The 16,588-nt window shown below is 34.2% G+C and overlaps 3 protein-coding genes across 3 annotated transcripts; 2 read left to right on the top strand and 1 right to left on the bottom strand.

Moving 5' to 3' along the window:
* Positions 1-1,609: 1,609 nt before the first annotated feature.
* Positions 1,610-5,762, bottom strand: LOC104714747 (monodehydroascorbate reductase, chloroplastic/mitochondrial). The gene is made up of 17 exons (XM_010432206.3): positions 5,488-5,762; positions 5,219-5,387; positions 5,001-5,100; positions 4,830-4,907; positions 4,599-4,670; positions 4,326-4,444; positions 4,132-4,216; positions 3,925-4,014; positions 3,662-3,763; positions 3,461-3,550; positions 3,244-3,324; positions 3,044-3,115; positions 2,865-2,959; positions 2,679-2,767; positions 2,526-2,588; positions 2,378-2,418; positions 1,610-2,172 (listed from the first exon to the last, which is right to left on the bottom strand). The coding sequence occupies exons 1-17, from the start codon at positions 5,495-5,497 to the stop codon at positions 2,053-2,055; spliced, it is 1,476 nt and encodes a 491-aa protein (XP_010430508.1). The 5' UTR covers positions 5,498-5,762; the 3' UTR covers positions 1,610-2,052.
* A 1,967-nt stretch (positions 5,763-7,729) lies between these two features.
* On the top strand, positions 7,730-9,526 carry LOC104714746 (protein ROH1A). The gene has a single exon (XM_010432205.3). The coding sequence runs from the start codon at positions 8,027-8,029 to the stop codon at positions 9,284-9,286; it is 1,260 nt and encodes a 419-aa protein (XP_010430507.2). The 5' UTR covers positions 7,730-8,026; the 3' UTR covers positions 9,287-9,526.
* Positions 9,527-13,188: 3,662 nt separating this feature from the next.
* On the top strand, positions 13,189-15,302 carry LOC104714745 (uncharacterized). The gene is made up of 3 exons (XM_087464247.1): positions 13,189-13,513; positions 13,617-13,746; positions 14,193-15,302. The coding sequence occupies exons 1-3, from the start codon at positions 13,381-13,383 to the stop codon at positions 15,040-15,042; spliced, it is 1,113 nt and encodes a 370-aa protein (XP_087320373.1). The 5' UTR covers positions 13,189-13,380; the 3' UTR covers positions 15,043-15,302.
* The last annotated feature ends 1,286 nt before the right edge of the window (positions 15,303-16,588 follow it).

Here is a 16,588-nt window from a genome sequence, read left to right as displayed (position 1 = left end):
GTGACTAAAAAACACAATAGAATCTTTTTGTATTGTAGTTTCTGAAGTTCATTGATCTAGTATTAATCCTTTGAATTCGTCTTCCCGTCACATGAAAATCCCCAAAAGAGTTTTGGCCTTTAATAAGTTTAACTTATTAAGGAGGTAACAAGGTTGACAAAAAAAAAAAAACAAAAAACAGAAAAATTAACAACTTTAGTCAAAGTTTGTGACGTTTACACATCATCATTAGTATTGTCTTAAGAATATAATAATACTCTCCGTAACACAAATTGGATCCCACGCGCCAATTCGTTATTTTAGAAATTTGGCTAACCAAACATATCTTTAAATCTATTTGTCCTTTTGGCTTATGTTATATTTGTATTTTTATGTGTATAGTATTTTAAATTCCACCAAAAAATTCAACATCTTATTTAATTTGGTATATAATGCATCAATTACTTCTCCCATCTTTTCTGCTCTGGTTTATTCCAAAATGCTAACAACCGGATGCATTATATACCAAAAAGTCAAAGCAACCAGAATGTATTTGGAGAAAACAAAAACAAGCGATAGTTCTATAAAAGGAAAGGTGTGGTAAGATATCACACGCGCCTACACCAAAAACATAAGAATGGTTTCTTTCTTCAGTTGAAACAAACGAACGTCGAGTTCACTCACGATAAGTGCGTATGGTTTTTCATATTTCACTTTCTTTCTTTTGTTTCCTTGTTTGTGTGTATAAGCGTAGTGGTGATTGGTAAATGCTGATGATGTATGAGTGTATGACGGTCGATAATTACTAATCCTTTCTATTATTATTTTTAAAGTATATATAATACCATCTCAAATTTTGTAGTTTGTGAAAGAGTCCTTCAATGTCTTTTTCTTTTATTGGCATAAATTGGGTTATAGCTTAACCAACATTACACGTTTTTCTTTTATTGGCATAAAGAGTCCTGAAAAGACACTTTTTCTTAACACCTGTAAGCCACAAAACCGAGGTTGTTCCAAAAATAAAAATAAACAATGGTGTCTCCTATTAATACCAAGAACTATGTCACATTAAAGTTTAGAACGAGTTAGAGAAGAGTTTATACGGTCATAATCGAGTTATGGTCGTCCTTGGTAGCTACATGATATGTAGAAAAAAGTATACAGTGTATTGAATTATGTATCACAGAACGAAAGTAAATAAACTCTTCAAAGTAAAAAATCATAACAATTCTGCTATAAATATAGTTTACCAAAAAGAAAATCTGCTATTACACATTTGCTATATGTACATGAACATGATTGTACCCAATCTCATGTAAATGCGTGTGGAGTTTTCAGCTTTCACTTTTTGTTTTGTGTATTATTACTCAACAAGCTCTAAGCTAAAAGTGCTGATGATGTGTGACGGTCGATTATGTTTGTTAAAATTAATGCCTTTTTCTCAAGTAGTAAGTTCATTTATTGGTGTTTAACCAACATCATACGTTTGTTTGCATTATCCCAAGTCCTAACCGTTCTCCTCCATTAAACACTAACACGAGAACAAGAAAACTCGCAAAAGCCCTTTTTCTAACCAAAATGTTAGGCGTTTAAACCAAACAAAAAACGAGGGTGTTAAAATTAATAAGAAAAAAAAATACTCTCTTGTAATAATTCTCAAAAATTATGTCACAGAAAAGTTTGAAAAGAGTTTATATGGTCATGAAAGAATAAATAAGCACAAAAGCAACTTTAATGATCGATACAAGAAATTATATGAAATATTTTACCGATCCATGAAACCCATATAGATCGATCATATGACAAAAATATCTCTATGTCACGACTCTCGTATGAATTTTATTAGAGACAAGAAGCTCTCTAAAGAGCAAAATGTGATTATCATTTTTTTTTTTTAAAAAGAGGCTATATAAATTATTCGTGGAGATTATTGACAACAGTAGTACTCTCTATAAAATCATTTTTCCAATGGAAAGATGAATACTCTCACCGAGAATAATAAAAGATGTTGGTTGGTGTCTCTGAATCCCAAAAGCTAAAAAAGTACAACTCCGATCCATGAACTTTGTCTCTCTAACTCTGTAGAGCGGCTTGTGCAATTTCGAGGGCTTCTTCGACTGAAGATGCGCTGGCGAGTTTTGCCTTATCGACAATAGGTTGGCTTCTTGCTAGCTTTGGGAGAAGCTGGAACTCCTGTTTTAAGAGATTATACACAACAATGAAAGCAATAAGTACATGAAAACAAAACCCATTCTGATGTAATTGCAATGGTCTAGTTTTTCAAAAATCTAACCAAAATACTCTAATTTTAGTCTCACGGATCTAAAGAAGCATATGATGTTGTAAAGATTGGCTAATTCAGAATGTTAATGAGGGAGATGCTAAGAAAGACTCTTACCTCAGGAGATCCGCTTTCTACAAGAACACCTTTCAACCTACCTGTTGATGCAATAATTACTCATCAAAGTTAGTTAATTTGCTAAGCTGTGTATTAGTGCAAGGTTCAAGAGTAGTAACAGAAGTGAGAAAGTGGAAGTATGATTTACCAGATTCAATCCAGAAGGTAGCAATTTTAGGGTCAAAGTTGCCAACCTCAACTGTTTCTCCCACTGGCCATTATGAATCAGTTGTTTAGATACACTGGAAATATTGTTTTGAGTAATTGGATTGTGTTTTATTAATGTCTTAACGAGATTTACCATTATCCCCGAAAAATTGCCACCAAACTTTTCTTGCGCTGCCTTCATACTCGAATACTCTTGAGTAGAAATACGGAAGATAATCATACCTGCAACGTTTTTTGCAAGACAGGAACTAATAGGTGAAGAGATCTGTTGAGAGATACACGGAATGTCTACAGATCATGCCAGGTTCAAGAAGCTTACATGTCAGTGTGTGCTGTGAGCAGCGATTTCACACAGTGTTGTGCAGAACGGCGGGCGTGATCAACATGTTCAACACGAGTCATTCGATCATATATCTGTTCATCACACAATAACATGATGAGTTTACAGGTCACGAGATTGGTGGCTTAACATGTTTTCTCTGGCAGCAAAGTAAGTACCTTCAAAGGGAAGGCTGCGACATCTCCAATAGCAAAAATTCCAGGGGTACTTGTCCGGAACAAGCCATCGACCTGTGGTTGAAGATGAGCTCTTATTAAAGTTTTAATTGTATGGTCATATGATGTAGTTTCTTGTGAAGTTCTAACTTTGAAAACCGATTAATCTAGGAAACTGAATCCGGATGTTTAGTAAATAATACCTGAATTCCTCCAATAGATTTGTTCATCGACAAAGTTTCAAAGGGGCCAATAGAAGGCTTAGCTCCAATTCCGATTACAACCTGTACAGTACGGATACGCAGGTCGTTCAAAAATCAGCATTTCATTGACCTTCACGGTTTACATATATGATCACATTTGTTCAAGTTGCATCATTCTAGAAAGAAAAAAAAACGTGAAGCTAAGCTACAACTATACCGTGTCTGCCTCAATTGTAGACCCATCAGCAAGCTTAACAGCTGATACACGCCCATCCGAACCTGCTTCTAAGTTATTTATTGAAGCCCCCTGTTCAAAAGAAAAAGAAACTTAAGTTTACTCACTGTGTTCTTGAAATTCTTAGGTTCGCAGGAAAGCAAAGGCTTCAGTCTAAGGCATTGACGCGGGTTGATATCTTACCTTGACAAACTTAACACCATTTTGACGGTATAGTTCTTCATATTTCTGAGCAAGTGATGGAGTGAACAGTCTTTGCAAAAGCTGATCTTCAGGGAATACAATCTATTGTTCCAACAGGGGAAGCCCAAAAGCAGCTCTAAATTAGTTCGTCTGTTTTGCAAATTATATGAACGTTTCAAGGAATTTTGTTTTACTCAGCGAATGACTAAAACTATGCTTCATTACTAGCACAATTTAAAGATTGAAGTCAAAGGGATAATAACCGTTGTATCTAGATTCCACGCAACAGCTGCCGCAGCAACCTCCATGCCAATGTAGCCACCACCAACAATGACAACTTTCTTTGCCTTTCCCTGTATCCATATATTGGAAGGTTATTTTGTCACCAAGGGAATTTAAAAGTTTCCTAAGGACACATAGTAAAACATTGCATTAAGATGACATAACTGGTAAGAATGCCCTTAGCTTACCAGAGATGATATTAGTGAATCAGCATCTGCAACCTCCCGAATATAGTGAACCCCTGGCAAGTTCCCACCAATTTTATCTGGGAACCTGCCATATAAAATTCAGTAGCATGAATAGACATGGTTGAGAAGGGGTCTAGTTTCTCTGATGTTGTTTATAATCAATCCATTGCAAATATAATGCGACTTTCACTCACCTTGAGGCTGTACACCCTGTAGCGATAATTAAGGATCCATATTTTAACTGCTTCCCTGTATCTGTTGTCAGAGTTTGCTTTCCAAAATCAGCTCCAGTCACTGGATCTTCATATATTACCTGTTCAAACACAATGCATCAATAATAAGACACAGGAGAAGATCACAAATTCACTGATGTACATTCCGAGCTGGACTAATAATCAAACTAACTTCACTTCCATTCATATATATTTTTTAAAAAACAAAACTATCTATCAATCAGAAGAATTTACCTCAATCCCTTTCTCCTTATACCAGTCTGGTGTCTGCCTTTCTCCACCACCTCCAACACAAGTATGAAAGCCCTGCATATTTATTATCCACCCTCAATATAAACAGAACACACTAACCGCATAGCTAAAACCATACCAGAATCCAATCTAAAAAGTCTCGTGTAGCCAAAATTAAGACCAATAGAACCACTCAAATTGATCAAACTAAACATTAAAGTAGGCAAAGCTTACAGGTAAACGAGCTGGCTTCTTCTCTGGAGGGAACAAGTAAGCTTTCGTCAAAGCTGGTCTCTCATAAGGTGCGTACGCCTAACAACAACAACCAACATAAACAACCACAACAAATCCAACGAAAGTGATAGTGATTTAGAAAACACACTCAGGGATCGAATTGAGAGTCACCTCTTTGGTGACAATGCAAAGGCGACCATCAGCCATACCATTTTCAACAAAAGTCCGAGCAGCATAACCCGCAGCATTACCTCCACCAACAATCACAAACCTAACCAATTAAAAAAAAAAAAAAAAAAAGGTCAAAAACTCAATCCGGATAATACAAAAATTTCATCTATCAGCAAAAATTGGGGAAGAGTCATGTAATAATAATAAAAAAAACTAACTCGCGATTCTCGTTAGCGAAGGAAGCAGTGACGAGTCCTCTGGAAGAACCACCGATGGGAGAGAAACGAGCGGGAAATCGACGAGCGAGAGACGGAGAAGAAGGACACCAAAGAGATAATCCGGACTTGGTTGGCAACGTGGTGGATGCTAACGCCATGACTCTACGAACTGTAACAATTACAATAGAGAGAGATGATAAGATTCGTCGATCTAGGGTTTTGAATAAGGGATCGAAGATGGTGTGAGTGAGAGAGAGAGGAGATAAGACCTGGAGACATTAGTTTATAAGAGGAGCCAAAAAAAACCAGATTTAATTATTGAAACAAAGTGTGTGAGAGAGTCTCTCTGTAGTAGTGTTTGGCTCTATAACAAAGCTAAAGGGCAATGAGAGACTCAGAGATGATTATTGTAAAGATGGGTAGTGCGATTAGTGAAGAATGGAATGGAGCTGACTTGTCTTGTTGCTTTTTTTTTTTTTTTTTTAATTCATTTGTCCTTATTTGTAAACTGTCAGTCAGTGTAACCAACAAATAAATTTGACTCGAAATTTCAGTAGTTATTAGACTGGTTAAAAAACCCTCATCAAATCTAAAAATCCCAGTTTTAATTTTTTTTTTGAATTAATTTATTTCCTATTATACAAAAACTAAATTAAATGTTTATTTATTTATTCAGATTTGACTTTTCTGCTTCAGAGTTCATATATTTTACATACTGCCATTTTTAAATCTTTGTAAATTTTTTCACATTCACATTTCTTGAAATTTTGAATTTTTAAAGTTATATTATTTATATGAATATCATCATTCATTTTATTTATATATATATTTTGTCAATTTGGTAGATTTATCATAAACAATTTGGTGGTTAACAACATAACTCTAGAAACTAAAGCCAACAAATAATAACACTTGTTTTCAATTATCATGATTCTATTATATAAACTTTAGTTTTAAAGATTTTCATTATTATTATGTAAATTTTTTATTTCAAAATTAATCATTAAATTTTTTTAATGATACATATAAAAAACATAAGAAAAAACTAATTATAAAATATATATCCACAAATATTAATTTACATGTATATCTTTAATATTTTTAGATTTAATTTCTATTGTGGTAAAAAATGTGATGAAAACAATGTATAATGTCAAAGACATTAGAAACTAGACAAATTCAAAAATAAACTTACTTACAATAATCGCCTGAGGAGCTTTATTCATTTTCTTCTGGCTTGAATTGAATACAACTCGAGGGCATAAATCCCAGTTCAATGCCTTCTGCTTCTTTAGAACTTTAGCAGCTCTAAAACTTAAATCAACTTTTTTCTTTAAAAATTCAGCGTTTTTTTAGCTTCTCTAAAAGTTTGATAAGTATTTTGAAATCAATGATTCAATAACACAAGATTTTTGTTTGGATTTCTAAATCTATTAAAATCATAAAACTAATGACCTATATTAAGTCGCTCTAACTTGAATGTCTTTTCCACGTTCTGATTGTTCAAGTTTTTCAAATTAAGATCATTCTCAAAATATCAAAATATCCAAAAAAAAAATAGAAAACTAAATAGTATTGGAATCAAATAAAACTTATGATACTCGTTCAACTATATACTCAAATAATTCACAACAATATAATAGCATAGTAGTGTCCCAACTTTGATCAAACTAGTATGGCAAAGTAGCAAAAAATCCAATACTATTTGTTATATCCGGGTATTATGTCTTGTATTGCGGTGGTACAGTGGTAATGCGTACTTAGTTTCTACCTAAATAATCCGAGTTCAAATCATGAAACTGCCGGTTTTGTCAATATTTTCTATTAAATGTTTGTGAATGAGCCAAAAAAAAATTTTAGCTTTAGGCATCAAATACAGTTGGGCCGGCCCTTGCCAATATGTAGTTATGAATAAGTTTATTCTCAAAGTCCATCAAGGCCACTTTAGAGTTCTTTTTGAAAGATAACTTGCATTTTCTCAATAAAAGAGTTAAAAGAGATGCTACGCAAAAAAAAGAATGCCAAAATTTCCATATTACTTATGAAGGAAAATCAACCTAGACAGAAGCAGACTGTTAAAAGTTAAAACAGCCTAACACTTAACTAAGCTAATTCATTACTATTTGAACTTAAAATTAGTCTTTTCTAATTTTCCAAATCTTAATAATTTTAATGTAAAAATTTGTAATCTGAAATGGGCTTGGTGGACTCATAGAAGAAATTGATGGAGAGAATTTGGGCTAAATACCATATCAATATTCTGTCTGAAATTCATAACTAAGTTTACTAAATTCTGTCTAAAAACTTATGATTAAGTTAACCCTCTTATGGTAAATGAAAACTGTCAGAAATGACAAACATATTTATTTCTTCTCGCATGCTATCGAAATATGCCATAAACTTGGAGATAATTATGCTTTCTCCATTTTCTTTAAGGAAAATTTTAAAATCTGAAATATTTTCAGTATAAATATCACGGAAACAAAATCAGAATATGTTATTAGAATTTCAATCATCCTTCTCACAGTTTCCATTAACCAAAAAAAAAGGAGTGAACTTAAAAATAATATTAAATATGTACTTTTGTTTCAACATTTAATGTCACGACTCACGTACTCTATGCTAATATTACAATAACGCGACAAGGGACAAAATTGGAAACAAGAAAAAAGAGATAACTGCGCACGAAGAACGGGTCTCAAGCTCTCCGACAAGACATGCGCACCACAAATTTATTTAGTCTTCGTATATAAACTCTCCATTTCCAAAACCTTCCCAATCTTCTTCTTCTTCCTCAAAAACAAAACCATGAGACCTGCACAAGATAATCAAGGCTCGTTCCTTGGCCGGATCAGTATCCGTCGCAACCAGTTCGTTGACGTCAACAACGAACAAGAACAAGAAGACCTCGAGCTTTTCCAAAAACACATCGCCGATCGTTTCACCGATCTTCTCTCTCCTACTCCTCCTCCTCATCAACCTCCACCGTCCGATGAAACGAACACCGTTGCTCCCGTAGCCGCCACGGAGCAGATTATGTCCGTGACCTGGCTTCGTAAGCTAATGGATGTTTTCCTCTGTTGCGAAGCTGAATTCAAAGCGATTCTCTTAATGGGCCGTGACCCAACCCAGATTTCTAAACCGCCTTTTGACCGGTTAGTTCCTGAAATGTTAGACCGGTCGATTAAAGCGCTTGATATCTGTACCGCCGTTGTTAACGGAATCGATTCCGTTAGACATTACCAGCGATTAGCTGAGATCGCTGTAACGGCTTTGGAGCAACGTCCGTTAGGTGACGGTAACGTGAGAAGAGCGAAACGCGCGTTGGCGAATCTCGTCGTCGCGTTGAGTCTCGAGGATAAAGAGAATGTCAGCGGCGGTGGCGGTGGCGGCGGCGGAGGGAACAAGACGACGGAGAGATCGTGGTCGTTCGGTCGTCGTAGCGGTGGATCATCGGCGGCGAGTAAAGGAGGAGCGACGATTGGTCAGCTTAAATCGTCGTCGTGGGCGGTGGGGAGAAATTGGTCGGCGGCGAAACAGATCCACGCGATGACGGCGAATCTAACGCCGCCACGTGGTAACGAAGCGGCGGGATTGCCGCAACCGATGTTTATAATGAGCACGGTGATGGTGTTCGTAATGTGGGTGTTAACGGCGGCGGTTCCGTGTCAGGAGAGATCTGGATTAGCGAATCATTTACCTGTGCCGCCGAAACATTTGAGTTGGGCTCAGAGTTTGATCGGAATCCATGAGAAGATCGGAGATGAGTGGAAAAAGAAAGAGAAGAAAGGATCCGCTGGGTTAATGGAGGAGATGACGAGGATGGAGAAGCTTGGTCACTCGTTGATTGAATTCGCCGATGGATTTCATTATCCGGCGGAGAAAGATGCTGCTGAATCTGCGGCGGCGCAAGTGGCGGAGATGGCGGAGATATGCCGGAGAATGGAGGAGGAGCTTGTGCCGTTGCAGCAACAGATCAGAGAAGTTTTCCATAGGATCGTGAGGAGTCGTGCGGAGATTTTGGAGGTGTTGGAGCAAGCCGGGAAAGTTTCGGCGCCTGTTGTGTAAAAGTTTTGAATTATTGGGGATCAATTTCGAAGTTTTGTAATTCTTTGAGGGCTAATAGGATATTTTTTGTTTCTTCTATTGTTTGCTTTTCTACTTATTATTGGGCTTTTTAGAACTCTGGACGGGCCTATGTCATATGTCTTCCCTTCTTTCTTATATTTTTTCCAATTTTTTTTTTGTTGTTGTTAAATCAATGTATAATGATATCCAAAAACAAAATATGAAAATAAGTTTTTCAAAGGAACCTCGAAAACTCAGATTGAATCCAAATACAAACCATATCTTACGTTTTGCTTCTTTAGAAAGCAAGTTAATTAAAATAAACTTGTCTCCATTTTCAACATTTCAAAAATACCCTACTAGCTACATGTAACTTTTTTGTTTTTTTTGTTTTTCTCATGCAGAGCTTATTGGAAAACAAAGATAGCTTTGGGAATTATTACCAAAAAAGGGGGATGAAAAAGGAACGAATATCTATAATATAATACTATTCATTTATTTTTGCTAAATTATATAATATTCATTTGAAGGATCAAACTCAGGTGTCATGTGATATCAACCACAAATGATATATGTTTTGAATGTCTATTATCACCTGAAAGACGAATAGATATGTTGTCAATGTCTCTTTTTCTTATAGCTAGGAAGATATATCTTTTAAGGTTCATTAGGTTATTAACTAATCAAGAGAGTTTATGCCAAATATGATTCTTACCAGTATTCTATATTGGTAAATATTCATAGTAAATAAAAACAAAGCTAGCATTTATGAAAACAAAGAAACAAGAAAAAGGTTCCATACGAAGATTCTGAGAGGGGTTTTACGGTAGTGAATAGACAAAAGTCCTCGTAAAGTTTCAAAACACTAAATAATTAACTCCAAAAGCTACCGCCAAAGCCACGACGATCACGTTGTTTTTGTTTATATTGCTAATTATTTTATGTTAGACGACCTATATTTTGTAAATATATTTATTATTAGTAATTCCACGAACTTACATAAAATCAACTTAGGTACGTAGTAATCTCACGAGGTTTTATAGCAAATAAATTGAGTCTTTATTTTGTCCTACCCCACGAAATATCAATTCTAATTAATTTATTTGAGAAATTAAAAAATACATTTAAACGTATCAATTCTAATTAAAATAAACATATATGAGAAATTTGATCTTAGTACCCTATACGCTACATCAACTTGAGGAGTTCTTTAAAAGGGAGTGTGATCATAAAGGAGAGAACTGAATTATGTATGGTAGAGACATCTTAATCTAATGATTATTAGTATCTCGACCAACCATCCCTTGAAAGGCTTGTTTAGTTAATTAAGACAGTTGCTTCATTAGCATCACTAGTTAATCACCAGAACTATTATTTATGTTGACAAAACATTACCTCGTTTTAAAAATTATAAGTATTTGATTAAAACAAACATTGTGGACCCAAACCAACAAGGCCATTCTATTGCTCCTCCTTAAAGGTAAGCCCTTAATGATTTCAACGATAGAAAAAAACACTAAAACTATGCTTAAGTTAGATTATATCACTATTAAGTACATTAATATATAATCAGACACGTTGAGTGCTAATAAATGCTCTTTTACTTCACAAATATAGGCGTTTCTGTTTATTACATTCCGAGAACTTAAGATTAGTTGAATGCAGATGTTTCAAATAGAATGTTTGCAATGTGAAAGGTTTTAATGTTTTTTTGTTTCATTTTGATTTCTTTTCTCATTTTTTTTTTCTCTAAATAAGAATAGAAGAAAATATAGCCGAGAAAAAGATTGCGATATATAGAAGCAAAAGTCACAATTCTATGTGATCAAATTCACATCGATGTTTGGTAATTGATTTGCTTTAATCCAGCGGTCCCACTTTACATCGATTCATCTACGTACATGGGGTCTTCACATACATGTGTGTAGGGCTACATACGTATACACATACATATAAATGAAAATAAAACAAACAAAAAAAATGCAATGGAACAGTGATTTATTGATGTGAGTGTTTTGGACATTTTATATAACCCAAATTTTAATTAATCAAGTTATAAAACGACGACCATGCATCTTAATTATCTTATGTGTTGGAACATGTTTATGTATGTATTATGTATCGTAATTTGTACGTCCTACGTAAGCATTTGTCTATACTTCTCTAGTAAGGATTCTATTTGAAAACAAATTGATGTCATTAATTGATATTGTTAAGGTGTATCATAAGAGATTTGAGCATATGCTTGAATTACGATAAATTAAATAGATATTTATTTAGCACATATATATAGAATAACAAACACAGCACTAGCTAGTATATTAAGTTCCGTAAGCTAAATGTAATGCGATAACGCCTTTTCATACACATTGAGATTGTGTAAATTAAAACTTCCCGCAGTCAAAAAGAACAAACCTGATGTGACATATTTGTTATATATACATATACTATATAGTACTATTGCATGACATATTTACAAGTTACCAATACAAAAAATAAATTAAAAGGAGAAAATTTCTAAACGAAGCAACTTCATTATCGGCAAGGTCTTCCGATATGTCTCCTAACTAAATCAAAGCCTTGTAACTGAAACTTGTGATGATTGTTTTTTCGTATATCTTTGAAAAAGCTCTAATATTGGACGTACACTAATAAAATTATTTTTTTCCGATTTGTTATCTTTTAATTCCAAAAATCACTATAATTCGGCTACATGACTTAATCAATTATTTAATGTTGAAAACAAAATTTTATCAACTTCAAATACACTTCTTGTGTGTACTAACTACTAATACGTGTCCATATATAGAATCCAAGAGCCCTCTCTCTCTCTTTTACTAGAAATTATGATTGTCGTTGTTGTTAACAGAATTATAATCAATCCATCATAAAGCTCTTTAAAAAAAAAAAATTAAAACATATATTCTCTTTCTTTCACAAAGAAAGTCAATAAAAAAATATTTTACAAAAAATGTTATTCAACATTTCCAATGTGTTTTTATGCTAATTTTTTTTTTATCGCTAAATCCAAAACTTTTTTCATTAAATTTAAATTATTAACAACTTATGAAATAGGAATAAACATATATAATTCATTTTTTTCTTTTTTTGTATGAAATATATCAAAATAACATTTTTTATGAAATAAATAGAGTATAAATGACACAACATTTTCATCTTTGATAGGACTTTGGAATAAGTTAATTTTAAAAAAAAAAAGATAGAGTTTTAGTTGAAAGATGGAAGGATATCATATAAAGTTTGGCTTCATCTTCCTTTGGTTTGCGGTCATCAAGTACTTCCCACAGAAAAGAAAAGTACACTCATTATTGTGTGTTACGATAAATGAACAGCGTTTTAGAATGTGATTATTTTTTTGTTTTTGTTAAAGACTATATATATATATATATAGTATATGATAAAATTATAAACCAACGCGATCCTTCACACCCAAATACGTTTTAATGAAATATATAATTTGTGGTACTAAGAAAATTAACATATTCAGATTAATAGAGCTAGAGGGGTAGAAATAGAGGAAAGCAGTGCATAGTACATGATTACTGATGAGCAACAAATCTATATGGCGATTAGTTCTACGTATCAAACTATTTTTCGTCTTATAAATCATTAAGTTTTAAAGAATATAAAGAAACAAAGAAAAGAAGAGGAACTTTTCACGGGAGACAGAAGGGTACGTGAAGAGAAAAACATAGAAAAAAAAGTGATAAGGGCTTAACGTAATAATACTACAACCAAAAGCTCTCTACGTACAACGAGTAATAACACATGAAAATAGAAAGTCGATGAGACGTCGTTTTAAGGTTAGATCGATGCAGAAATATCTCAGGCCCTACCCCTGGGTCCTCATCCGACCCGACCTTTGTCTCCTCCCCCTTTTTAAAACTCTCCTTTGCTTCTTCCTCTTCCATAGCCACATGAGACTCTCAAATAAACACAACCCAAGAAAGAAAGAGAGTAAAAACCTAAAGGGTTATATACTTAATATATATAATTTAATTTAAGCTTAATTATTGTGATCGATTAAGTGGTTCGCTATTAATTAAGTTAATTTGAGGAGCTACTAACGAATAATGGGTCATCACTCATGCTGCAACCAGCAAAAAGTGAAGAGAGGGCTTTGGTCACCGGAAGAAGATGAGAAGCTTATTAGATATATCACAACTCATGGCTATGGATGTTGGAGTGAAGTCCCTGAAAAAGCAGGTACTTGATTATGTATATATAGCTTTTAACAATTCTATTTATGTCTTGCGCTAATTGACTTATAGATTTATTGTAATTATAATGCATGTTTGATAAAATCTAGGGCTTCAAAGATGTGGAAAGAGTTGTAGATTGCGATGGATAAACTATCTTCGGCCTGATATTAGGAGAGGAAGGTTCTCTTCTGAAGAAGAGAAATTGATCATAAGCCTTCATGGAGTTGTGGGAAACAGGTTTCCATTTTTCACAAAATTAAATTATATTTGTATTTATAGAGATAACTTAGTCAATATAGTGTATTATTATAGAGCATTATTGAAATTCTTCTAAGAATACTGATATACTTACCATTTTTAGTAATAGTTGTGTTGGAGTTACATACTATATATATACTACATTTTATACTTATTATTCAATTTGTCATGATATAATATTTATTTAAATTAAATTATTATATGTTTAGTTTAGCCACGGTTCGAAGCAACGAGCCAACGACTAGCCTACTGCCGATGAATAAAAGAATCTTTAACGTGTAGTTTCATTATTCTCGTGGTACTTTTGTCTACGTGTAATTCTTTATCAAGTATAGTACGCTTTAAGTTACTTAATCAAACATTCACAGAAATACATACTGTACATACATATTTTCTTATTGTTTTTTTCTTTCTTTTTTTTTTAGGTGGGCGCATATAGCTAGCCATCTACCCGGAAGAACGGATAACGAGATCAAAAACTATTGGAATTCATGGATCAAGAAAAAGATACGAAAACCGCACCACCATTACAATCGTCATCAACCGTCGGTAACTACAGTGACATTGAACTTGGACGATACACCTATGGCCACTACCGTCACCTCTAGCACCAATCCATCCACTGTTGATAACCTACACTTTGATGGTTTCACGGATTCTCCGAACCAGTCAAATTTCGCCAATGATCAAGAAACTAATATAAAGATTCAAGAAGCCCTTCTCTCCCATAAACCTCCCCTCTTCATGGTAGACACAACACTTCCTATCCTAGAAGGAATGTTCTCTCAAAACATCACAACAAACAAGAACAACAATCATGACACGCAAAGAGGAGGAAGAGGAAACCTTTGCGAACAAGCATTTCTAACAACTAACACAGAAGAATGGGATATGAACATTCCTCAACAAGAACAACGAGAACCGTTTCAAGTTCCTACAATGGCGTCCCATTTGTTCAATAACTCTACCAGTTCGAATATTGAGACAACTATAAGTTATAATCTCCCGGCGCTAATAGAGGAAAATATGGATAACATTGTCCCAATGGAAAATAGCAATGCGCAAGATGGATATATGTCATCAACTTTCGAATGTTTAAAGAGGCAAGACCTAAGCTATGATCAATGGGTAGATTCACAACAATGCTCTAATATTTTCTTCTGGGACAACCTTAACATAAACGTGGACGGCTCATCATCTCTTGTTGGAAACCAAGATCCATCAATGACCTTGGGATCATCTGCCTTATCTTCATCTTTTCCATCTTCATTTTAAATTATTGTTTATCGCATCACATAAATTCACGCTAATTTGTGTATAAGTTTGTTCTTTAGTTTTTTTTTCTTATTTTTGTAGAGTGTTTCTGATTTTTTTTTTTACTTTAATATGATCTTGTAATAATGAGTGTTCTAAATTGTTACGAGGGCATGGTGTGAATGTACGTATGTATATTGGTATTTGTTCACTCATGGTTTTATCCTTAACTTGATGTAATAATTAAGGAGAAAAAACAAGCATTGATTCCATGTTGCAAAGACATACTTTCCATGCATTCACCACGTTCGTTGACAATGTCGTTTGATTACATAAGTCATTCGGGACAAAGTACAACTATGGATTCATTATGGAGTGAAAATCAAGCTTGTCTATCATTATATTCAAGGTAGTGTTTATGTTCTTCCTTCAAGGACTAATAATGTGTAATAATAGGCCGAGAAGGACATGCCGGCTGGTTTAAATTTGTAGATTTGGAAGTCACGAATCTAAAAAGGAATAGGTGTTGTTTTGGTGCATTTTAAAAGAGTTTCCAAAAATTGAGAAGGGGTGCGATGTCTGTCTCAAGGCTACATTCGTTAGTGTCACTAAAAGTAGTAAAAATGGAGTACTGCCGAGAGATTTTGGAAAACTCTAAAATTTTCTATTCAAATCTGGAACTTGGAAAGGAAATCTTGTGTTTGTAAAAGAAACTATATATACCTTAAGTACTATCATAGCTCTAGCTCTTATAGTACTATATCAAACTATTAGATTCTAATTCAAAACCAATTAGCAATTGAATGGAGAAACTCATATATCTTATATATTATTAGGATCATTGTCCAACAGTTCGATGTGAGAGATTATTATCATTATAGTTTTCACATGATGCCAAGTATATGCATAGGGATGATCAACACACATGAAAAGCCAAAATACAAGTACATAAACCTAACATTGACAATACAAGACTATTATATTAGCCCATGTAATATCATCAATGAATCATATTAAGTAAGCTGACTTATAAGACTTTGTCTTTGTTGATCGATGGCTCTTTAAAGAAAATACCAGATTGGATCAAAGATGGATTAAAATCGCTTCAGATATTTGGATGTCCAAAACTTGCATCACTGCCAAAGCTCCCTGGCTCACTTGAAACACTAATAGGAAACACTTGTGCATCATTGGAGACACTAGTATCTTTCCCAACTGACTCTCAAATTCAGGATCTTTATTTTCCCAACTGCTTCAAATTAGGTCAAGAAGCACATAAAGTCATCACTCAGCAATCGATGTCCGCATGCCTACCCGGAAGCACAATACCTGCGGAGTTCGATCACCGAGCTATAGGAAGTTCCTTGACCTTAATTCCGACCAGGTTTCTGCGGGTTTAGGATTTGTGTCGTGGTTTCCCCTAAAACAGAGGAGATGGAAGAACATATTACTCATTACTAAATGTCTCGCATATGCTTAAACGGTTGCCCCACTGACCAGTATAGAGAGTACTAATGTAACTAAGGAAACATGTGTAATTACTATGAGCAATACCCTAGTGTACAGG

The sequence above is a fragment of the Camelina sativa genome, chromosome 9, assembly GCF_030686135.1.
Source record: "Camelina sativa cultivar CO46 ecotype springtype chromosome 9, ASM3068613v1".
Taxonomy (NCBI): domain Eukaryota; kingdom Viridiplantae; phylum Streptophyta; class Magnoliopsida; order Brassicales; family Brassicaceae; genus Camelina; species Camelina sativa.
This window is presented reverse-complemented; position numbering and strand designations above follow the sequence as displayed.

Excerpts from the sequence above, each read along its gene's own strand:
- LOC104714747 (XM_010432206.3), bottom strand. Across the intron at positions 5,101-5,218 it reads TTCGCTAACGAGAATCGCGA|GTTTGTGATTGTTGGTGGAG; the intron begins GTTAGTTTTTTT and ends TTAATTGGTTAG. Across the intron at positions 3,116-3,243 it reads AATCTATTGGAGGAATTCAG|GTCGATGGCTTGTTCCGGAC; the intron begins GTATTATTTACT and ends CTTCAACCACAG.
- LOC104714746 (XM_010432205.3), top strand. The coding sequence starts at position 8,027 with ATGAGACCTGCACAAGATAATCAAGGCTCGTTCCTTGGCCGGATCAGT.
- LOC104714745 (XM_087464247.1), top strand. The coding sequence starts at position 13,381 with ATGGGTCATCACTCATGCTGCAACCAGCAAAAAGTGAAGAGAGGGCTT. Across the intron at positions 13,514-13,616 it reads TGAAGTCCCTGAAAAAGCAG|GGCTTCAAAGATGTGGAAAG; the intron begins GTACTTGATTAT and ends GATAAAATCTAG. Across the intron at positions 13,747-14,192 it reads CATGGAGTTGTGGGAAACAG|GTGGGCGCATATAGCTAGCC; the intron begins GTTTCCATTTTT and ends TTTTTTTTTTAG.